Source organism: Salmo trutta, chromosome 30 (genome assembly GCF_901001165.1).
Source record: "Salmo trutta chromosome 30, fSalTru1.1, whole genome shotgun sequence".
Lineage (NCBI taxonomy): Eukaryota > Metazoa > Chordata > Actinopteri > Salmoniformes > Salmonidae > Salmo > Salmo trutta.
Window position 1 is genome coordinate 6214668 of NC_042986.1, and position 23977 is coordinate 6238644.

The 23977-nt window shown below is 42.8% G+C and overlaps 1 protein-coding gene across 3 annotated transcripts in view; it reads left to right on the plus strand.

Annotated features, from left to right (window-relative positions):
* LOC115169011 (copine-9) overlaps positions 1 to 22672 on the plus strand; it is a 108342-nt gene extending 85670 nt beyond the window's left edge. For 2 of the 3 annotated variants that reach the window (XM_029724612.1, XM_029724613.1), the window contains 11 exons: positions 362 to 403; positions 493 to 568; positions 2178 to 2231; positions 2349 to 2410; positions 2706 to 2752; positions 2919 to 3100; positions 16781 to 16908; positions 20358 to 20460; positions 20595 to 20652; positions 21601 to 21674; positions 22028 to 22672. In XM_029724612.1, coding sequence (XP_029580472.1) covers positions 362 to 403; positions 493 to 568; positions 2178 to 2231; positions 2349 to 2410; positions 2706 to 2752; positions 2919 to 3100; positions 16781 to 16908; positions 20358 to 20460; positions 20595 to 20652; positions 21601 to 21674; positions 22028 to 22210 — 1009 coding nt within the window. In that variant the 3' untranslated portion in view covers positions 22211 to 22672. Of the gene's footprint in view, positions 1 to 361; positions 404 to 492; positions 569 to 775; positions 795 to 2177; positions 2232 to 2348; positions 2411 to 2705; positions 2753 to 2918; positions 3101 to 16780; positions 16909 to 20357; positions 20461 to 20594; positions 20653 to 21600; positions 21675 to 22027 lie in introns of those variants that run through there. The other variant, XM_029724614.1, reaches the window with a different exon arrangement.
* Positions 22673 to 23977: the final 1305 nt, after the last annotated feature.

Genomic DNA, 23977 nt, shown 5'->3' on the forward strand with positions numbered 1-23977 from the left:
GACCGAGTTTGGGAAACCTGCTCTACAGTACAAAGCCAGATGATGACGCCACCTGTCAGTCACTGGGGCATTCAGAATAATGCCAGCAGTCGGCCGTGGTGTCCCAGGGGCCAGCACTGGTGTTATTGGAATTGACTCAGAGGATTTTACACTACATCTCACACCAATCAATGTCAACGATGCTGACGGAGTCTCTGTGAGTCAGTGTGTACTGTTGACAGGACATCAGCCTACCTCTCTTGGACATGTATCAGCATGACACTTTTTCCTTTGAGTAAGTAGGTCTGTGGTGGTTGTGTCTAAGGTCATGTTGAACAAATTAAATACGTTTCTTGAATTGTTTTTTCTGCTTCCCTACTAGAACGGTTAAAGTGGATGTCTATGACTGGGACAGAGATGGAAGGTACTTTTTTGTGCTCTTTTTGATGAACACATGAATGTCTGTAAGGCTTTGTGAATGTGTGTCAAACCTTCAGTTATTCTTCCCTTCAGCCATGATTTCATCGGTGAGTTTACCACAAGTTACAGAGATTTCTCGCGTGGACAAAACCAGTTTAATGTCTATGAGGTGAGCCACAAATGTTTGTGTATTTTCAGAAGCATATACACTGAGTATACCAAACATTAGGAACACCTTCCTAATATTGAGTTGCACCCCCCTTTTGCCCTTAAAACAGCCTCAATTCGTTGGGGCATGGACTCTAGAAGGTGTCGAAAGCTTTCCACAGAGATGCTGGCCCATGCTCACTCCAATGCTTCCCAAAGTTGTGTCAAGTTGGATGGATGTCCTTTTGGTTGGTAGACCATTCTTGATACACACAGGAAACTGTTGAGAGTACACCGTTCAAAGGCACTTCATTAGTTTGTCACCCTCTGAATGGCACACATACACAATCAATGTCTCAATTGTCTCAAAGATTAAAAATCCTTCTTTAACCTCTCCTCAACTTCATCTATACTGATTGAAGTGGATTTAACAAGTGACATCAATAAGGGATCATAGTTTCACCTGGATTCACCTGGTCAGTCTATCTCATGTTTTGTATACTCAGTGTACATACACTACCGTTGAAAAGTTTGAGGTCACTTAGAAATGTCCTTGTTTTTGAAGGAAAATAACTTTTTTTGTCCATTAAAATAACATAAAATTGATCAGAAATACAGTATAGGCATTGTTAATGTCGTAAATGACTATTGTAGCTGGAATTGAAATATCTACATAGGCGTACAGTGGCCCATTATCAGCAACCATCACTCCTGTGTTCCAATTTCATGTTGTGTTAACTAATCCAAGCATCTCTGAGTCGCCTCTTCACTGTTGACATTGAGATTGGTGTTTTGCGGGTACTATCTAATGAAGCTGCCAGTTGAAGACTTGTGAGGCGTCTGTTTCTCAAACTAGACACTCTAATGTACTTGTCCTCTTGCTCAGTTGTGCACCGGGGCCTACCACTCTTTTTTCTATTCTGGTTAGAGGCAGTTTGCGCTGTTCTGTGAAGGGAGTAGTACACAGCGTTGTACGAGATCTTCAGTTTCTTGGCAATTTCTCGAATGGAATAGCCTTCATTTCTCAGAACAAGAATAGACTGACGAAATCAGAAGAAAGGGCTTTGTTTCTGGCCATTTTGAGCCTGTAATCAAACACACAAACGCTGATGCTCCAGATAGTCTAAAGGACAGTTTTATTGCTTCTTTAATCAGAACAACAGTTTTCAGCTGTGCTAACATAATTGCAAAAGGGTTTTCTAATGATCAATTAGCCTTTTAAAATGATAAACTTGGATTAGCTAACACAACGTGCCATTGGAACACAGGAGTGATGGTTGCTGATAATGGACCTTTGTACATCTATGTAGATATTCCATTGAAAATCAGCTGTTTCCAGCTACAATAGTCATTTACAACATTAACTGATCAATTTGATGTTATTTCAATGGACAAAAAAATTGCTTTTCTTTCAAAAACAAGGACATTTCTACGTGACTCCCAACTTCTGAACGGTAGTGTATATACTGTGTGTGATTACTATTATAAGGCATATCCTTTCAGTTGTCCCTTGAATAGATATGTACATCCACATTATGCACAATATTCACCACAAGCATCTTCTGTTCATATTGCATTAATAATTTACTGTAATCGTTTTCTTATCCATTCGTTTATTTTCCACAAACCAGGTTCTAAATCCAAAAAAGAAGGGCAGGAAAAAGAAATACATCAACTCTGGCACGGTAAGTACCTTCCTCATATCTGCCTGTCAGCTTCACGATTGTATTGATTCATAGGGGTAATTATTGTTATCATACTATCCTTCTCCCCATCCCCCCCACCCTCACTACGATCATCAGGTAACACTGCTGTCCTTCAAAGTGGAGTCAGAGTATACATTTGTGGATTTCATCCGAGGCGGGTGAGTTGAATGTTAATTAGCCCAGTGTTAATTCGGCCCGTCGCTATGTGGATAAACAGCTTGAGAACCCCCCCAGACTAAAGGTCTTGGACATGGAGTTATTTGCATTACATTCACACTGCTCCACACTGCGACGTCTAACCAGTTAGTCAATTTGGCCTATAGGACCAGGGCCAGAGTAATATAACTACTCAATAAACTATTGATCAATGTCCAGGTCGAAGAGGTTTGGTCCTCTCGGACGCCAGTATTCTAATTTGGATCAAGTTGATCTATTTTATGTCCTTCCCAACAGGACACAACTCAACTTCACAGTAGCCATCGACTTCACTGCTTCTAATGGTAAGTCTGGAGCTTAGGGCTGTCATAGGCCATATCAAAAATATATTTATGCACATATCATATAACACAGTGGAATAGGTCACGACAGGAATCAGCAGTGAGTGGACGTTCATTTATCTTCATTTCAGTTGTGTCTCTATGTGTGTTTGTCTGTGCTCTCTGACAGGTAATCCGTCTCAGCCCACTTCCCTCCACTACATGAACCCGTACCAGATGAACGCCTACGCCATGGCACTCAAAGCTGTGGGGGAGATCATCCAGGACTATGACAGTGACAAGCTTTTCCCAGCCTATGGCTTCGGAGCCAAGCTGCCCCCCGACGGAAAGATCTCCCACGCCTTCCCTCTGGTTAGACACACACACACACACACATACACAAACACTGCTACTAGACACACTCTGATAGATCCAAACCCAGAAGTGCATACACATATTTTGTATCAGATTGGAGTAAGAAACCTCTAGCTATATCTCAGATACTTTCTCATGGTGTGCTTCTCCATTTTGTGCCCATTTGTACCTTTAATACAACTATAGTAGCAGGTGTATGTGTGTTAGTATCTTTAGGTGTGAATATGTGGGCTAATCTGTGTTTCATGTGGGGGAGAGGCAGAGAAGGGAGGCAAAAAAAGGAGAGTGGGAGCAAATGCGGTTAGAGACCGCTGTCCCAGGGCCCTATTAACTCAAAATCAGCTCCTGCGTTTCAAGGATAAGAGCATTACTTCCAAAGGTTGGGGCTGATTGTGCAGCCAATCATGGCCTAAGAGCCAAAGCAGGACTCAATCACGGGCTAGGAATGTGCTGGAAGGAGTCTGGCATTGCGGCAGAAGAGGTCTTTAGCATAGCAGCACCACAGTGAAGTCTATGAATTCAATTATACAAAGGCTGGGTTTAATCATGGATGGTGATTGGTTAAAACCGTGTTCCAGCCAGTTTCTATTCCACCTCATACCATCGGCTAAGGCTATGACGGCGAAAAACCTATTTACTCTTCCATCTCACTGCGCAATCCACTGTCTCATCAGACCAGCAGTAGTGAACGATGGCTATTGGACCTAGTGGGAGAAACAAAATCTTCCAACACGTTGTACCAACAACAACAAAAATTACAGAACCATAGCATCACTTAATGCGTCCAACTGAATCTAACAGGCCTGAGGTTGAGCCACGCTTTGGTCTGCCACTAACAAATAAAATAAAACTTTATTTGTCACATGCGCCGAATTCAGCAAGTGTAGACCTTGCCGTGAAATGCTTACTTACAAGCCCTTAATCAACATTGCAGTTCAAGAAGAGTTCAAAAAATATTTACCAAATAAACTAAATTAAAAAATAATAAAAAGTAACACAATAAAGTAACAATAACGAGGCTATAGGTTGAGGGGGCAATAGGGGGTACCGGTACCGAGTCAATGTGCGGGGGTACTGGTTAGTCAAGGTAATTTGTACATGTAGGTAGGGGTGAAGTGACTATGCATAGATAATAAATAGTGAGTAGCAGCAGTGTACAAAAACAATGGGGGGGTATCAATGTAAATAGTCCGGTGGCAATTTGATTAATTGTTCAGCAGTCTTATGGCATGGGGTACAAGCTGTTAAGGAGCCTTTTGGTCCTAGACTTGGCGCTCCGGTACCGCTTGCCGTGAGGTAGCAAAGAAAACAGTGTATGACAATTTTTTGGTCTTTCCTCTGACACCGCACTACCCTCTGTAGCACCTTATGGTCAGATGCCGAGCAGTTGCCATACCAGGCGGTGATGCAACCGGTCAGGATGCTCTCGATGGTGCAGCTGTAAAACGTTTTGAGGATCTGGGGACCCAATCCAAATCTTTTCAGTCTCCTGAAGGGGAAAAGGTGTTGTCGTGCCCTTTTCACAACTGTCTTGGTGTGTTTGGACCATGATAGTTTGTTGGTGATGTGGGCACCAAGGAACTTGAAACTCTCGACCCGCTCCACTACAGCCCCGTCGATGTTAATGGCGGCCTGTTCGGCCCTCCTTTTCCTTAGTCCACGATCAACTCCTTTGTCTTGCTCGCATTGAGGGAGAGGTTGTCCTGGCACCACACTGCCAGGTCTCTGATCTCCTCCCTATAGGCTGTTTCATCGTTGTCGGTGATCAGGCCTACCACTGTTGTGTCGTCAGCAAACTTAATGATGGTGTTGGAGTTGTGTTTGGCCACACAGTCGTGGGTGAACAGGGAGTACAGGAAGGGACTAAGTACACACCCGAGGGGCCCCAGTGTTGAGGATCAGCATGGCAGACGTGCTGTTGCCTACCCTTACTACCTGGGGGCGGCCCGTCAGGAAGTCCAGGTTCCAGTTGCAGAGGGAGGTGTTTAGTCCCAGGGTCCTTAGCTTAGTGTTAAGCTTCATGGGCACTATGGTGTTGAACGCTGAGCTGTAGTCAATGAACAGCATTCTCACGTAGGTGTTTCTTTTGTCCAGGCGGGAAAGGGCAGTGTGGAGTGCGATTGAGATTGCATCATCTGTTGGGGCGGTATGCGAATTGGAGTGGGTCTAGGGTATCCGGGAGGATGTTGTTGATGTGAGCCATGATCAGCCATGAGTGCTACGGGGTGGTAATCATTTAGGCAGGTTACCTTCACTTCCTTGGGCAGAGGGACTGTGGTGGTCTGCTTGAAACATGTAGGTATTACAGACTTGGTCAGGGAGAGGTTGAAAATGTCAGTGAAGACACTTGCCAGTTAGTTCGCACATACTTTGAGTACACGTCCTGGTAATCTGTTTGGCCCCGCAGCTTTGTGAATGTTGACCTGTTTAAAGGTCTTACTCACATCGGCTACCGAGAGTGTTATCAGACAGTCGTCCAGAACAGCTCGTCCTCTTGTGTATGCTTCAGTGTTGCTTGCCTCGAAGCGAGCATAAAGGGCATTTAGCTCATCTGGGAGGCTTGTGTCACTGGGCAGCTCACATCTGTGTTTCCCTTTGTAGTCCGTAATAGTTTTCAAGCCCTGCCACATCCAACGAGCTTCAGAGCCAGTGTATTAGGATTCAATCTTAATCCTGTATTGGCGCTTTGCTTGTTTGATGGTTCGTCTGAGGGCATAGCGGGATTTCTAGTATCCCACTCCTTGAAAGCGGCAGCTCCAGCCTTTAGCTCGATGCGGATGTTGCCTGTAATCCATGGCTTCTGGTTGGGATATGCACGTACGGTCACTGTGGGGATGATGCCATCGATGCACTTATTGATTAAGCCGATGACTGAGGTAGTATACTCCTCAATGTCATTGGATGAATCCCGGAACATATGATACACGTTAGTTGTGGAGGAGTACTTAGTCCAGGCTACAAAGAGGTTGAGCTGAAGACGACTGAGGAAGACATCAGGGCCTTCAAGCCAACTCCATCTCCATTGCCTGGAATCATAGGAAGGCTACAGGAAGGCTACAGAGAGGCAGAGGACAATATCAGAGCCAGCCACCCAATTGCATCATCTGGCATCGATAATCTGGCATCACCATCATCAAATAATTTTACCTAACTCCAGTGGGTTGCCACTTTCCAGAAGCTCCAGTCTCCGCCATAAGCAGGCACACTCCGTTGTGAAAGAACTCTCCGAAGCTGGCTCCATTACAATTAAAAGCAAATTCTTTGTTTTGTTAATCTATACAATTGTTGTGTCTACCTTATTTACAGTGGGGGGGGGGAAGTATTTGATCCCTGCTGATTTTGTACGTTTGCCCCCTGGCAAAGAAATGATCAGTCTATAATTTTAATGGTACGTTTATTTGAACAGTGAGAGACAGAATAACAACAAAAATATCGAGAAAAACGCATGTCAAAAATGTTATAAATTGATTTGCATTTTAATGAGAGAAATAAGTAATTGACCCCCTCTCAATCAGAAAGATTTCTGGCTCCCAGGTGTCTTTTATACAGGTAACGAGCTGAGATTAGAAGCACACTCTTAAAGGGTGTGCTCCTAACCGCAGCTTGTTACCTGTATAAAATACACCTGTCCACAGAAGCAATCAATCAGATTCCAAACTCTCCACCATGGCCAAGACCAAAGAGCTCTCCAAGGATGTCAGGGACAAGATTATAGACCTACACAAGGCTGGAATGGGCTACAAGACCATCGCCAAGCAGCTTGGTGAGAAGGTGACAACAGTTGGTGCGATTATTTGCAAATGGAAGAAACACAAAAGAACTGTCAATATCCCTCGGCCTGGGGCTCCATGCAAGATCTCACCTCGTGGAGTTGCAATGAGCATGAGAACGGTGAGGAATCAGCCCAGAACTACACGGGAGGATCTTGTCAAAGATCTCAAGGCAGCTGTGACCATAGTCACCAAGAAAACAATTGGTAACACACTACGCCGTGAAGGACTGAAATCCTGCAGCCCCTGCAAGGTCCCCCTGCTCAAGAATACATATACATGCCCGTCTGAAGTTTGCCAATGAACATCTGAATGATTCAGAGGACAACTGGTGAAAGTGTTGTGGTCAGATGAGACCAAAATGAAGCTATTTGGCATCAACTCAACTCGCCGTGTTTGGAGGAGGAGGAATGCTGCCTATGACCCCAAGAACACCATCTCCACCGTCAAACATGGAGGTGGAAACATTATGCTTTGGGGGTGTTTTTCTGCTAAGGGGACAGGACAACTTCACCGCATCATTTGACGGGGCCATGTACCGTCAAATCTTGGGTGAGAACCTCCTTCCCTCAGCCAGGGCATTGAAAATGGGTCATGGATGGGTATTCCAGCATGACAATGACCCAAAACACACGGCCAAGGCAACAAAGGAGTGGCTCAAGAAGAAGCACGTTAAGGTCCTGGAGTGGCCTAGCCAGTCTCCAGACCTTAATCCCATAGAAAATCTGTGGAGGGAGCTGAAGGTTCGAGTTGCCAAACGTCAGCCTCGAAACCTTAATGACTTGGAGATCTGCAAAGAGGAGTGGGACAAAATCCCTCCTGAGATGTGTGCAAACCTGGTGGCCAACTACAAGAAACGTCTGACCTCTGATTGCCAACAAGGGTTTTGCCACCAATTAGTAAGTCATGTTTTGCAGAGGGGTCAAATACTTATTTCCCTCATTAAAATGCAAATCAATTTATAACATTTTAGACATGCGTTTTTCTGGATTTTTTTGTTGTTATTCTGTCTCTCACTGTTCATATAAACTTACCATTAAAATTATAGACTGATCATTTCTTTGTAAGTGGGCAAACGTACAAAATCAGCAGGGGATCAAATACTTTTTTCCCCCACTGTATTTCTCTTTAACTGTAGGCCTGTACAACAATTCAGATTTTAGCTGTGAATGTGTAGCCTACAAGATGAAATTCATTAATAATACAATAAACCCTTCATAAAAAATCCCACTATCAGTGACAACAGTGTCAGATCAAAGGATGTGATTGTGACAGTCTCATGATACTGAAAGGACACTGACTGTAATACGCAGCGCATTCCACTCAGACATAATAAGCCAGTAGGTCCCGATCATAAGAATACACAAACACAACCATTAGGCTAAGCAATTCCCAATAGAACTGTACAACTGTTACTTCCCATTGCAAACATATTTTTCACATTCCGCACACAAAGTAGCCGGTGATCTAAAGTTTGAATGCAACTGTGTTTCACACAGATAAGTTATTTTCAAAGAGATAGCTACGACAGCAAGCGAGCTGCAATAAAAACACAGTTCCACTCACTAGATGATGATCATTTCAAACTGACACTACATGACCAAATGTATGTGGACACCTACTGATCGAACATCTCATTCCAAAATCATGGGCGTTAATATGCAACACCGATCTCAACAAACCATTTCTGTATGGACCTCACTTTCTGCAAGGGGGCATTGTCACGCTGAAACAGGAAAGGCCTTCCCCAAACTGTTGCCACAAATTTGGAAGGACAGAATTGTCTAGAATGTCATTGTATGCTGTAGTGTAACGATTTCCCTTCACTGGAACAAAGGGGCCTAGCCCGAACCATGAAAAACATCCTTATTGGCACTATACATTCGGGCAGGTAGCGTTCTCCTGGCATTTGCCAAGCCCAGATTCGTCTGTCGGACTGCCAGATGGTGAAGCGTGATTCATCACTCCTGAGAATGTGTTTCCACTGCTCCTGAGTCAAATAGCGGCGAGCTTTACACCACTCCAGCCGACGCTTGGAGACTTGTGTGCATCTGATCGGCCATGGAAGTTTCATGAAGCTCCCTATGAACAGCTCTTGTGCTGATGTTGCTTCCAGAGGCAGTTTGGAACTCGGTAGTGAGTGTTGCAAACAAGGACAGACGATTTTTACGCGATACGCATTTCAGCACTCAACAGTCCCATTCTGTGAGCTTGTGTGGCCTACCACTTCGCAGCTGAGCCGTTGTTGCTCCTAGACGTTTCCAATTCACAATAACAGCACTTACAGTTGGCCGGTACAGCTCTAGCAGGGCAAAATATTTACGAACTGACTTGTTGGGAAGGCGGCATCCTATAACGATGCCATGTTGAAAGTCACTGAGCTCTTCAGTAAGGCCATTCCACTGACAATGTTTGTCTATGGGGATTGCATGGCTGTGTGCTCAATTTTGTCAGCAATGGGTGTGGCTAAAATAGCAAATCCACTAATTTGAAGGGGTGTCCACATACTTTTCAATATATAGTGTAACTTTTTCTTGAAAAGGACGAAGCTATTCCAGAGTTAAAGTTATCCATCACTGTGACGGAGTTCCCTCATATGGATTCTGGAGATGCTAATAGATACTATACTACAGACCCCTCAGACTTAACACTAGACCTCGAAGTCAGTTTTAGGGTGTTTTTTCATTCTTTCCCTCTAATCAGGGACTGATGTAGACCTGGGACACCAGATGGGTGCATTTAATTCTCAGGTAGAACAGAAAACCAGCATGCTATGGACCTCGTAGGGTAAGAGTTGAATACCCCTGCTATAGACTATGCATAGGCTATATGCATGGTCCAATATGTACAAATAATTGTTTACCAATATGTTATTGAGCTCATTTGTGGAGCTGGAAATTATATTTTAGATTATTTTCATTCAAATGATCTTTTTCCCTAAAAGCATGATGGTCATTACTTTTTTAATGAAAGGGGAGGTTAACTTTGCCCCGCAGACAATCGATCTGAGATTGACTTAAATTTCAGTCAAGGTATTTATTTTTGTTTCAATCCCTGTAACAATTTAGCAATAACCTCCTTTCGATAACTCCTGCTGCAGCCGCTGCACACTAGCCTACAACAAAAGCTAGCTAGACCATGGGAAAACTTACTGCTCCCTATTACGCAGTGACCCGTTGGCCTTTGAGAAGACGAAGGTTTCCATATGATTTTGTAAAAAATGTCAAAGTGTGATTGGTATAATTCTACTGTCCTAATACAGTTGAATGGCAGATGCTTTTCTATCTAACTGCTGAGGGCCTGAAAGACCACCAAAGAAAATTTCTGATTGGATGTTTTTTGTCTTCAGTGTTAACCCTTTCCAACACAAACTCTGCTATTTTTAAACTGTTGCGCAAGGATTGGTAATTTACCTGTCTTATGTCAGCTCGCTTGCTCTCAGATGGGAGGGATGGAAATATTTGAGGTGTGTCCTTAAAAACATGATCCAAAGTGCTCATTTCAGGCAGTGCTGGTAGGGATATTTAAAGCTTCAATATGTAACTTTTTGAGCGACACAACTAAATTCACATATAAAGTAAATTATAGATCTGTAATTCTCTTTGAAAGCAAGTCTAAGAAGGAGTACTGTAGGTCTGTTTTATGTGCGCTATTTCTATGCTTTCTGTTCATGTTTCGTTTTTGTGTCTTTTTCTTTCGGTTTTGTACACCAGTTTCAAACAGCTGAAAATACAATACTTTTCATTTTTGAAAATATATTTCATAGGGGTTTAGATGGTTATTGAAAATATATTTCTCTCAGGGGCGCAACTTTGGTTTTAGAAGTGGGGGGGACATAATTATGTCAGATAAACACTCCAAACAGCCTACCTGTTTGGAGTGTTTATCACACCATTTCCTCGTTTTGTATAACATTACAATGATAAAACTGGGGGAGATAAAAATGCAATTTCAGAATGTGGGAACATGTCCCCCCCTGTCCCCAGTGAAAGTTGTGTCCCTGGATTCTCTACAACAGGAAGTTTGGATGACTGAGGTGCCCAAAGTAAACTGCCTGTTACTCAGGCTCAGAAGCTAGGATATGCATATAATTGGTAGTATTGGATAGAAGACACACACTGCCCATATGCACATGGAACAAGAGTAATGAGCTTTTGGTGCCTGTATACTTAGTATTTAGAAACATTTAAAAAACAATTGTTTTTTTCCGATTAAAAACCAAAGACAGCCTCCCCTAGTCTTCAATTAGGCCTTTTTTTGTCTTACCCAATGCAATAAAGGGTTTGGCTCGTGAGACCAAGGGTTTGGCTCGTGAGAAATACTAAATCATCAAAGCTTTATTAAAAGATCAAGTTTGAGAGGAGCAAAACAGTGAGCTGACATTCGATTTTTATCTCTGTATTGTAGGCAGGGCTACATATTTTTAGCCTTGCAGCTCCCGTTTTGGGAAACCCCCTCCATGATGTTGGCTACATGTGTCCATGCTCATCATGAAATCGAGAGATGAGAACCTCAGTGAATACCGGTGAAACTCGTATTTATAAGTTATTTTACTGTAACAATTGCTTGTTTTCCATTTCTTATTTTCAAAACCCAAGCCCTAGGCTGGTTCAACATCAATGCATTGTAGATGTGTCGAGGCCTGACCCCTCACTGGCCCGTCACTGGCCAATCAGAACATGCTCCATGGCTAAATATGTGGTTGTGTATTTATGGTATTTTATGTTTGTTAGTTACGGGGAGAAAGCCTCCATAGCAGCCGTTTTTGTTTGCCATAGCAATCTGCAATTGAACTTACAACCTCCACTTCATTTCTGGCCTAACAATGGTGCCAATATCCTCAGTCACATCTTCACCGGCATTATCACTTAAATGTTCACTTAATAGGCAACCTTTAAAAGAAGTTATGCTATAACTTTGTGAGCGGTTTTGAGTAGGGCCTTCAGCTTCAATGCTTGTGAAGTAGGCCTACAGATATACAGTGCATTCAGAACTTATTTGGACCCCGTGACTTTTTCCACATTTTGTTACGTTACAGCCTTATTCTAAAATTGATTAAATTGTTTTTTCCCCTCATCAATCTACACACAATACCCCATAATGACAAAGTAAAAACTGTTTTTTTTATGTTTGCTAAATGAAAAAAAATAATTAAGTATCTCATTTATGTAAGTATTCAGACTAATCAGTACTTTGTTTAAACACCTTTGGCAGCGATTACAGCCTCTAGTCTTCTTGAGTATGACGCTACAAGCTTGGCACCCCTGTATTTGGGGAGTTTCTCACATTCTTCTCTGCAGATCCTCTCAAGCTCTGTCAGGTTGGATGGGGAGTGTCAAAAAGCTATTTTCAGGTCTCTCCAGAGATGTTCGATCGGATTCAAATCCAGGCTCTGACTGGGCCACTCAAGGACATTCAGAGACTTGTCCCGAAGCCACTCCTGCATTGTCTTGGCTGTGTGCTTAGGGCCATTGTCCTGTTGGAAGATGAACCTTCGGCCCAGTCTGAGGTCCTGAGCGCTCTGGAGCAGGTTTTCATCAAGGATCTCTCTGTGCTCCGTTCCTCTTTCCCTCGATCCTGACTAGTCTCCCAGTCTCTGCCGCTGAAAAACATCCCCACAACATGATGCTGCCACCACCATGCTTCAATGTAGAGATGGTGCCAGGTTTCCTCCAGACGTGACACTTGGCATTCAGGCAAACTCCAAGCGGGCTGTCATGTGCCTTTTGCTGAGGAGTGGCTTCCATCTGGCCACTCTACAATAAAGGCCTGATTAGTGGAGTGCTGCAGAGATGGTTGTCCAACTGGAAGGTTCTCCCATCTCTACAGAGGAACTCTGGAGCTCTGTCAGAGTGATCATCAGGTTCTTGGTCACCTGCCTGGCCAAGGCCCTTCTCCCCCAATTGCTCAGTTTGGCCAGGCAGCCAGCTCTAGGAAGAGACTTGGTGGTTACAAACTTCTTCCATTTAAGAATGATACCCTTCCCCAGATCTGTGCCTCGACACAATCCTGTCTCGGAGCGCTACAGACAATTCCTCGCACCTCATGGTGTCACGTCCTGACCCTAGTAAGATGTAATTTTCTATAGTAGAGTAGGTCAGGGCGTGACAGGGGGTGTTTTGTGTTTTTATATGTTTTCTATTTCAATGTTTGTGTTATAGGTTTTCTATTTCTATGTTGTTGTTTTTGGGGTTGATCTCCAATTGGAGGCAGCTGGTCCTCGTTGCCTCTGATTGGAGATCATATTTAAGTAGGGGTTTTTCTTCCTGGGTTTTTGTGGGTAGTTGTTTTCCGTTTTGTTTGTCAAGTGTACCTGACGGAACTGTTGGCTGTTGTTTTGTTGGTTAAGTGTTTCATTAAATAAGAAGTATGAGCACTCTACGCGCCGCGCCTTGGTCCCCTTTATACGACCCGCGTTACACATGGCTTTGTTTTTGCTCTGACATGCACTGTCAACTGTGGGACCTTATATAGACAGGTCTGTGTTTTTCCAAATCATGTCCAATCAATTTCATTTCAAGTTGTAGAAACATCTCAAGGATGATCAATGGAAACAGGATGCACCTGAGCTCAATTTCGAGTCTCATAGCAAATGATCTGAATACTTTTTTAAAAATACATTTGAAAAAGATTATAAAAACCTGGTTTTCGCTTTGTCATCATGGGGTATTGTGTGTAGATTGATGAGGAAAAAATATACACAACTGTGCAAAAGTTTGGGGTCACTTAGAAATGTCCTTGTTTTCCATTAAAAAATACATGAAATGAGTTGCAAAATGAATAGGAAATATAGTCAAGACATTGACAAGGTGATAAATAATAATAATTTTTTATTGAAATAACAATTGTGTCCTTCAAACTTTGCTTTTGTCAAAGAATCCTCAATTTGCAGCAATTACAGCCTTGCAGACCTTTGGCATTCTAGTTGTCAATTTGTTGAGGTAATCTGAAGAGATTTCAACCCATGCTTCCTGAAGCACCTCCCACAGGTTGGATTGCTTGATGTGCACTTCTTACGTATCATACGGTCAAGCTGCTCCCACAACAGCTCAATAGGGTTGAGATCCGGTGACTGTGCTGGCCACTCCATTATAGACAGAATACCAGCTGACTGCTTCTTCCCCAAATAGTTATTGCTTAGTTTGTTGCTGTGCTTTGGGTCATTGTCCTGTTGTAGAAGGAAATTGTCTCCAATTAAGCACTGTCCACAGTGTATGGCATTGTGTTGCAAAATGGAGTGATAGCCTTCCTTCTTCAAGATCCCTTTTACCCTGTACAAATCTCCCACTTTACCACCACCAAAGCACCCCCAGACTATCACATTGCCTCCACCATGCTTGACAAGCACTTCTCTAGCATCTTTTCATTTTTTCTGCATCTCACGAATGTTCTTCTTTGTGATCCGAACACCTCAAACTAAGATTCGTCTGCCCATAACACTTTTTTCCAATCTTCCTCTGTCCAGTGTCTGTGTTCTTTTGTCCATCTTAATCTTTCCTTTATATTGGCCAGTCTGAGGTATGGCTTTTTCTTTGCAGCTCTGTCTAGAAGGCCAGCTTCCCGGAGTCGCCTCTTCACTGTTGACGTTGAGACTGGTGTTTTGCGGGTACTATTTAATGAAGCTGCCAGTTGAGGACGTGTGATGCGTCTGTTTCTCAAACTAGACACTCTAATGTACTTGTCCTCTCGCTCAGTTGTGCACCGGGGCCTCCCACTCCTCTTTTTATTCTGGTTAGAGCCAGTTTGCGCTGTTCTGTGAAGGGAGTAGTACACAGCGTTGTACCAGATCTTCAGTTTCTTGGCAATTTCTCGTATGGAATAGCCTTCATTTCTCAGGACAAGAATGACTGACGAGTTTCAGAAGAAAGTTCTTTGTTTTTGGCCATTTTGAGTCTGTAATCGAACTCACAAATGCTGATGCTCCAGATACTCAACTAGTCTAAAGAAGGCCAGTTTTATTGCTTCTTTAATTAGGACAACAGTTTTCAGCTATGCTAAAATAATTGCTAAAGGGTTTTCTAATGATCAATTATAATTCATTATTAAAATGATAAACTTGGATTAGCTAACACAAAGTGCCATTGGAACACAGGAGTGATGGTTGCTGATAATGGGCCTCTGTACGCCTATGTAGATATTCCATCAAAAATTGTCAGTTTCCAGCTACAATAGTCATTTACAACATTAACAATGACTACATTGTATTTCTGATCAATTTGATGTTATTTTAAATGGACAAAAAATTTGCTTTTCTTTCAATAACAAGAAATATTTCTAATTGACCCCAAACTTTGGAACAGTCGTGTATATTTAATACATTTTAGAATAAGGCTGTAACTTAACAAAATGTGTAAAAAGTCAAGTGGTCTGAATACTTTCCCGAATGCATTGAATTAGAGCAGGATATTGTGTAATGCTGCACATTACTGGTTGGTGTGGACAAGGCCAGTCGGCAGGGAGGCTTGTTATCGGCTATTCATGGTTAACCTTGCATTGCGGTGAACCTTCTGAGAGCTAGAGAAGCCTGGGACTCACCCAGCACTTGAATATCAAACACACAGCTGTGCAAGAAAAAAGCAAGTGTGTACCTTCAATAACGAAGCTATCGACTCCTCGGAAGGAAGGCAGTCTTCTTTCTCTTTGTTTGTTTGTTATTCATCAAAAGATGGGTTTCTGGAGTAAGAATGTGTGTCTTATCCTGCTTAGTGATAAGCTCTCCCAATCAGCAAGACTGGGAGAGAGAGAAAGAACGAACACCTTTCCCTCCCCCCTGCTGTGTTTCTGTAGTTGTCACAGTGATGATGCAGCCTGTTTGATTTGAGACTTTTGAATCCAACCCTCCATCACGAAGGGAGGGGGAGAGAGAAGGGGATCATCTGCTTGAGGATGTGGAGCGCTGCTTCTGGGAATCTCTCCCCCATGAGGAGGAGATGTGCTGATGATGAGAAAAGTAAACAAGCACGCAAATCAACTGGCAGACACATAGAAGTAATTTTCCGTTGTTTGGCTTCATATCCTTTCCCCCCACTTAAACATTTGCCTAAAATAAATTATTTATCTCAGATCATTCAGATTCAGAAGAAAAGGACATTGTGACAATAGATGATCAATCAGAGAAAGTATGCCTTGCTTTAAAGTTGCTGTTCATCAAACCGAAAAGTTGATTTGCTTCCTGACACATTTTCCAAAAGTGAACATCTCAAGGTCACCCCTGAGGGTGTCTGCTGTCTGTCTGTCTGTATGATGGCAGAGTGTTCTCTCGTCACTCCATCACATCTCAAACACCAGCAGTAGATGTGCCCACTCATTGTCTTAGTGCAGCTGTGACAGCGTTCTGTCTGCTGAGTGAGGACCAGGGTGTGGTGCAGGGGCCGAGTCTCATCACCGTGGTCACAGCTGGCCGCGCGCACTCAGAAGCCGGCTTATCTCCCAGGCATGCGGGGGGCTTCCCAGCGTCCTCACTTCCTTCTGAGGAGCCTCCCCCAATCACAGGATCCGCTCTACTGGCTGCTGTTGTCAAGCCAACAGAGCTCTCCGTCTCTCTGACCTGCAGCATTACTTCCCAAACAACTACAAAAAAACAACAAACGCATGAGCACTGTGAACACTGGGCTGATTGGTTCTCCAGTGGCTGTTGAATATTGAAGTCCCATATTAATTATAAAAAGATTGTTATTTATTATTTACACAGTTTTGTCGTTTTATTGTTATTACGCTGCACATTTAGCTCTTACTTTTCCTGGGCTTTGTTGTAGAAGGAGTGGATGTATAAAGGTAGGTTGATTGTTGAGGTTTTGATCACCAGTGAAACGATTTACCATAAAGTTATTGATAACTGAATGTCTTTAAGTACATTACGGCTGACAACTGTTTCATGGTGACATGCATCTCCTCCTGTCCCATGCAGAGTGGTGACAATGAAAACCCAAACTGTGTGGGGATAGAGGGAGTGCTGGAGGCGTACTTCCAGAGCCTCAGAACGGTCCAACTCTACGGACCCACCAACTTCTCTCCAGTCATCAACCAGGTGGCACGGTAAGGAGACCACAATGGACTAGACCTCTGGAAACCTCTGACACACTACATACTCATAATATGATCTCAGTAGACAATACAGGATTGGACTTGATTTGAATGCAAGGTGCAACACTACTATCTAATGGGCGGCAGGTAGCCAAGCCGGCTTTAAGTTGTAATAGTAGAATGCACAGGGTGCAATTTAGAAATTGGGTAGTGCATCATCAATTCCTTTTGCCATGTTAGTCATTGCATACCTTAGAGAGCTATTTATAACTTGTTAGAAATGTCCAGATTAACTAGCCCATGTCAGCTAACGTTTTTATTTTGTTTTTTTAGCCCTTAGATATTGTTGTATTTTTTTTGTCACTCAAATATCACATGAATACACATTAGACATGGAAAACTGCTAAATGTTATTTGCAACCCATGACAAAATATATAGAATTGCAGGAAATAAGCTTTAAACATGCAAAATTCTCTCTACATGATTGTAGTAACCAATCATGTAGTACACCCCTGTACTAGATTAGAACGTACACATACATACAGCCCCTTGAGATGCAAGGCTATACTATGTACTTGAAGCTGTTAACTCTGCCAGGCTCTTTCTCCCCTAGGCAGCGAAGCTCTCCCTCTGACGAGCAGATGGCTGGCGCACGTATTATTCATTCTTCTAAATATTCCCTGTACAGGCAGGCTTCATACCTTACATAGAGCACACACTCCTGTTGCATAGATAATGTGCTACATTGTCTTGGACCAGAGTGGCTGGAGGAGGGTTGATACAGTATGAGTCTATTGGGGCTCATTGTAGGATCTCGCCAACAGCACCATGTGGAGAATGTGTCTTTCGGACAATTGATGTTCTTCTGTAGCTTCTGCTCTGAGTAGTATGCATGTTTCTACGTGTGCTGAGAGCAGTCGTCTTCTCCAGAGTGTTATTTAGAAGTTTTTGGTGCTACTCAAATCATGGAGGCTGTAATTTCAGGAGAGCTCTGGCTAAGAAAAAAAATTGAAAAACGGTTTTAGCATTCAGGCTACTCACCGTGTGATTGCAAAGGGAAGAGGACAGGGCAACAGGGCATTGCAAGGCCATTCTAGCAACTGTGTAAAGTGACCAGAATAATAACCAGTCCCCCCTATAAGCACAAGAAGTTGAAAATACAGTACCAGTCAAAAGTTTGGACACACCTACAGTACTCATTCAAGGGTTTTTCTACATTGTAGAATAATAGTGAAGATATCAAAACTATGATATAACACATATGAAATCATGTAGTAACCAAAAAGTGCTAAACAAACCAAAATATATTTTATATTTCAGATTATTCAAAGCAGCCACCCTTTGCCTTGATGACAGCTTTACACAATCTTGGCATTCTCTCAACCAGCTTCATGAGGTAGTCACCTGGAATGAATTTCAATTAACAGGTGTGCCTTGTTAATTTGTGGAATATCTTTCATTCTTAATACGTTTGAACCAATCAGTTGTGTTGTGACAAGGTAGGGGTGGTATACAGAAGATAGCCCTATTTGGTAAAATACCAAGTCCATATTATGGCAAGAACAGCTCAAATAAGCAAAGAGAAATGACAGTCCATCATTACTTTAAGACATGGTCAGTCAATCTGGAACATTTCAAGAACTTTGAAAGTTTCTTCAAGTGCAGTAGCAAAAATCATCAAGCGCTATGATGAAACTGGCTCTCACGAGGACCGCCACAGTAAAGGAAGACCCATAGTTACCTCTGCTGCAGAGTTCATTAGAGTTACCAGCCTCAGAAATTGCAGCCCAAATAAATGCTTCACAGTGTTCAAGTAACAGACACATCTCAACATCAACTGTTCAGAGGAGACAGGCCTTTGTGGTCGAATTTCTGCAAAGAAACCACTACTAAAGGACACCAATAATAAGAAGAGACTTGCTTGGGCCAAGAAACATGAGCAATGGACATTAGACCGGTGGATATCTGTCCTTTGGTATGATGAGTCCAAATTTGAGATTTTTGGTTTCAACTGCCATGTTTTTGTGAGACGCAGAGTAGGTGAACAGATGATCTCCATATGTGTGGTTCCCACCATGAAGCATAGAAGAGGAGGTGTGATGGTGTGGGTTTCTTTGCTGGTGACACTGTCAGTGATTTAACCAGCATGGCTACCACAGCATTCTGCAGCGATACGCCATCCCATCTGATTTGCGCTTAATGGGGACAATCATTTGTTTTTCAATAGGCCAATGAACCAACACACCTCCAGGCTGTGTAAGGGCTATTTGACCAAGAAGGGGAGTGATGGAGTGCTGCATCAGATGACCTGGCCTCCACAATCACCCGACCTCAAACCAATTGAGATGGTTTGGGATGTATTGTACCGCAGAGTAAAGGAAAAGCAGCAAACAAGTGCTCAGCATATGTGGGAACTCCTTCAAGAACATTGGACAAGCATTGCAGGTGAAGCTGGTTGAGATAATGCCAAAGAGTGTGCAAAACTGTGGCTACTTTGAAGAATCTAAAATCTAAAATATATTATGATTTGTTGAACACTTTTTTGGCTACTACATCATTCCATATGTGTTATTTCATAGTGTTGATGTCTTCACTATTATTCTACAATGTAGAAAATAATAAAAATAAAGAAAAACCCTTGAATGAGTAGGTGTGTCCAAGCTTTTGACTGGTACTGTATATATTTTGGGTTGAAAAGATGTTGAAAAGACTTCTTTCAACCAATTTCAACCAATTTTGATCTTTGAGATGTGTACTAGCCCCTGTGTCATCCTACTACCCTTACAGCTGTTACACTGTTACCTGCCTAACATCCCGTAGGTCTTTATATGTCTCTGACACCCCTGGCTTTTAGATATATCGGAGAGCGGTAAATCCCTCGGTCATGGGGGGATAGTGGTCATAACTTCCCCATAGCGCTGGTCTCAGACAGGGATCGATGCTACACTCAGCCAGGTGGAACATCTTATTTAACTTTATTAGGAATGTAATCTCGGAGCCAAAACCAGGTGGAGGACACTCCAGGGAGAACATCGCCGACTCAGACAAACAACTGTGAGACGCGTCTTGGAGCTTGTCTAAAATAATAACACATCGGGCCTGAAATGTATCGACTGTCTCTGTTGTTCATTTTATTCCTCACAGTGCCTGTGGCTCACTTGGTGAAATTGGAATGAAGGGGATTTGGAAAAAATGTAATTTTTCTCTTTTGTTTTTGTTCGCTCCTCTCGTTCTGAGATGAGAGGTGCCAACTGGGTAATGCCAGAGGTCAAAGTGTCATGGCTCACTGGATAACGGTCCTTAATTACAGTATCTCTCTAGTGAGAGGCTGTAAACATTTGCCATCACATATAAACTCACTCACTCTCAATCTCACTCAGGCACACACTCCTAACACTGCTTGTTATTGCTCTTGTGTGTGTGTATGTGTGTGTGTGTGTGCGTGCATGTGCTCCCTCAGGTCTGCACAGGATGTGACAGATGGCTCTCAGTACTTTGTGTTGTTGATGATCACAGACGGAGTTATCTCTGACATGGTGCAGACCAAGGAGGCTGTGGTCAACGTGAGTGGAGTACACAGTACAGTTCCTCCTTCAGCAGGGCCATCTTATCTGCAGACAGTGCACTATCGGGGCTGTCTGCAAACCAAGCATAGCCTACTACTGTTTGTCTGTAATTCCTCTTTCTTTCCCTACAGGCAGCTGCTCTCCCCATGTCCATCATCATCGTAGGGGTTGGACCTGCAAAGTTTGACGGTGAGTGTGGCGCCCCTGAAGGTAGAATAGAGAAGCACAGTCGCTCCTGCACAGCTGTTATTATATTTTTAAGGTGCTTTTCTCCTTTGAGTGTTCCTTTAGAAAGTCAGTGTTGCAGAGTGTCAAGTATCCTGGCCCTCTTCAGATCAATGACTCCTTAAGGAGGGAGGGAGGGAGGGAGGGAGGGAGGGAGGGAGGGAGGGAGGGAGGGAGGGAGGGAGGGAGGGAGGGAGGGAGGGAGGGAGGGAGGGAGGGAGGGAGGGAGGGAGGCTAGTCTCTGTTTCAGCCCAGTGAGGTGTAACTCTGGGCATCATCTGCGCTCGATTCTGCTGAATTTTCCCCTTGGTTAGGCAATCGAACGCTGTGAAGTCAGTCAGGCATTGCAGAGGTCATGAGTTCAGACCGCTTGATGGCACTTCAGGAGAGAAACTCTTCAGGAGTAGCTATGTCTGAAAATGTGTGTTGATATGTGTGCTTCAAGGCTTGTCTGGTTTATTTTCCTTTTGGTGTGTGTGTGTGTGTGTGTGTGTGTGTGTGTGTGTGTGTGTGTGTGTGTGTGTGTGTGTGTGTGTGTGTGTGTGTGCGCGCATTCGTGTGGATGTGTCTATCTAAGAGTTTGTGCACTGTAGTGCGGCAGGATTGTGTGCAGTTATGAATACTTGTTTATGCCTGGGTTGAGTTGTCTGAGTATCAGACTCAATGAGATGAGTCCTCAATGAGATTTTCTATAAGCCAGCTGAATTCTGTAAGCCTTTTAGAATGACCTTTCTTTTCAAAAGCACTTACAGCATAAATGGGTCCACAGTGCTTAGCAGTGATTAGTCCGATTTTAAATAGCTGCTAGTAGCACATAACATTTTCCTTCTAGTATCTGTAGATGTTTTGACTTCAACTGTTCCCCAGAGTGCTAGTTCTGAAAAGCGTATCATATGTTGTGTTTCTGTCTAGCCATGGAGGAGCTGGATGGAGATGAGGTCAGAGTGTCCTCCAGAGGGCGCTTTGCTGAAAGAGACATTGTGCAGGTAGGCTGTGGCCAAACAACAAGTGAGTATCTCAATTGCATATCATTGATTCCTCGCATCCTCTCTCCTTGCCTCCTTCTCAAAAGCCATTGGATGAAAAGGTCAGCAGTCCCTCCCCTCTGACTTTATCATCCAAGGGGGTTTGAGAAGCAGCAGAGGAATCAAGGAAATGCAACTGAGATTCTCCAAGTTAAACTTGAATTTGTTGCTTTAGTCTATATTCAGTGTATTTTATGCTCATGATCAGTAGTAGGACCAAGAAGTTTATTCTCCCAGACATTCAATACGTTCAGTTCCCTACTACAGTAGTGTGTCCTGTCCCTGTTGTCATCCATCCCCCAACTCCCACACAGTTTGTTCCTTTCCGGGACTACATGGACCAGTCAGGGAACCAGGTCCTGAGCATGGCCCGGCTGGCCAAAGACGTGCTGGCTGAGATCCCCGAGCAGCTTCTGGGCTTCATGAAGACCAGAGGCATCGAGCCCCGGCCTGCTCTCTCCTCATCAGAGCTGCCCAAGCTCCACATGCACATCTGACACCTATCACTGTAGTGGGACAGCACCTCTCAACACTCTAACTGGGTCTATACATATTTGTTGTGCACATACACACACACACACACACTTGACATCTCTCTCATCTCTCCAAACCCTATGCCATCTCATTGCAAGTCGATGGCCCCTCTCACTAACTCTACAGCACACCTACTATAGCTAAACACAGTACAGTACATACACACATAGAATGAGTCTATGTGTACGTTGTGTATTTGAACACATAGGGGTGGGTAGATATAGTACCCAATGCAATACCCACAAGCACAGTGACTTCTGAAGAGAAGGAATAAATATAACTTACTATGCCATGATGTGACACAATACAAAGTTCACATGCATATGCAGAAGGGGGAGTTACAGACTGTGAAAGTTACTGATGTAGAATATACATATCTAAGAAACTGAGAAACAAAAAGACTATTAGATTTTCACTTTCAGCTTCTGGAGTGTGTATATATATATATATATATATATATATATATATATATATATATATATATATATATATATATATATATATATATATATATATATATATATACACAGTATATGCAAAGCAGCTTAGCCATCAACTGAAGATAAAACACATAAACAACTTGATATATTGCTTTCAGCCCATACCTCCAAACCCACACCCACTTACATGAGGTTACTCTTTTAATACACATAAAATCTGCTTGAATTACTGTATCCTATCCACTGGAATGACAGGAATAAATGCTCTCATGTAACAAACAATATGTTTTATTTATGTTGACTTTCTACTTCATGCAGATGTTGGATCTTAATTTGATCACTCTTTTGTCGCAGAAAATGTTCCTGCATATCAGGACATTCAAATGAGCCTTGTGATTCAGATATGTTCACTGAAAATCCGCAGTTCTCTTTTTCGCCATGTGGGGGTAGTCAAATCATTCTGACAATAGCCAGCTATCAAAATCATCATCCCTCACTCACTCAAAAGCTAAAAGCACCAGACAGAACATGAATAAATGTCCTACTGCTACTGTAGGCCTATAGGTCCTATTACCGCAACATTCAAATGTATCCATACACATCAACAACCATCATCTTATATAGCTTAATAACACAACATAGATATTGGTCTCCACTATGACACGAGTGTATCTGAAATGTGGCCGTATGCTAGGCTACAACTAAACTATAGCTTACTGTAGCCTATCAAAAGTAATTGCACACACAGTCCTATAATAACAGATGTAAAGACAAGATGAAATTGAGAATAGTGAGGTAGCCTACGGAACGGAGCGCAACGCTGCTTGAAAGCGACCGACTGATTTTAAAACCAAAAAGACACAAAAAACAGCCCATGATTTTTCTTTATCTATAGTATATATATATGACTCACCACCTGGATTTGGCTCCTATGTAGCAGAAGTTGAATTTCAGTTTTTTTTACGAGACTCGGAGCTACAAAATGGAATATCATATACTGCATTTGAGGAACAATGGGAAAGTAATTCTGCTTTGAAAGTTGATAAACTTGTAAACTCACTCTTGAGAAAATGGCATTTTAGTGTTTTGTGAGAGAGCTCTTCTTTGTCTACACCAATTCAGCATCGTTCACACCCTCTTAAACTTTAGCTCCACCCATCTCCTTGAGTTCAGAGCGCACAATTGATGCTCTGGCCAATAATTTGTTAACCTCTGGATAACATGAAAACAGCCAAACCAGCTCTGATGGCAATAATTTTATTATGCTTTTTTGCAGATGTTTACTGACAC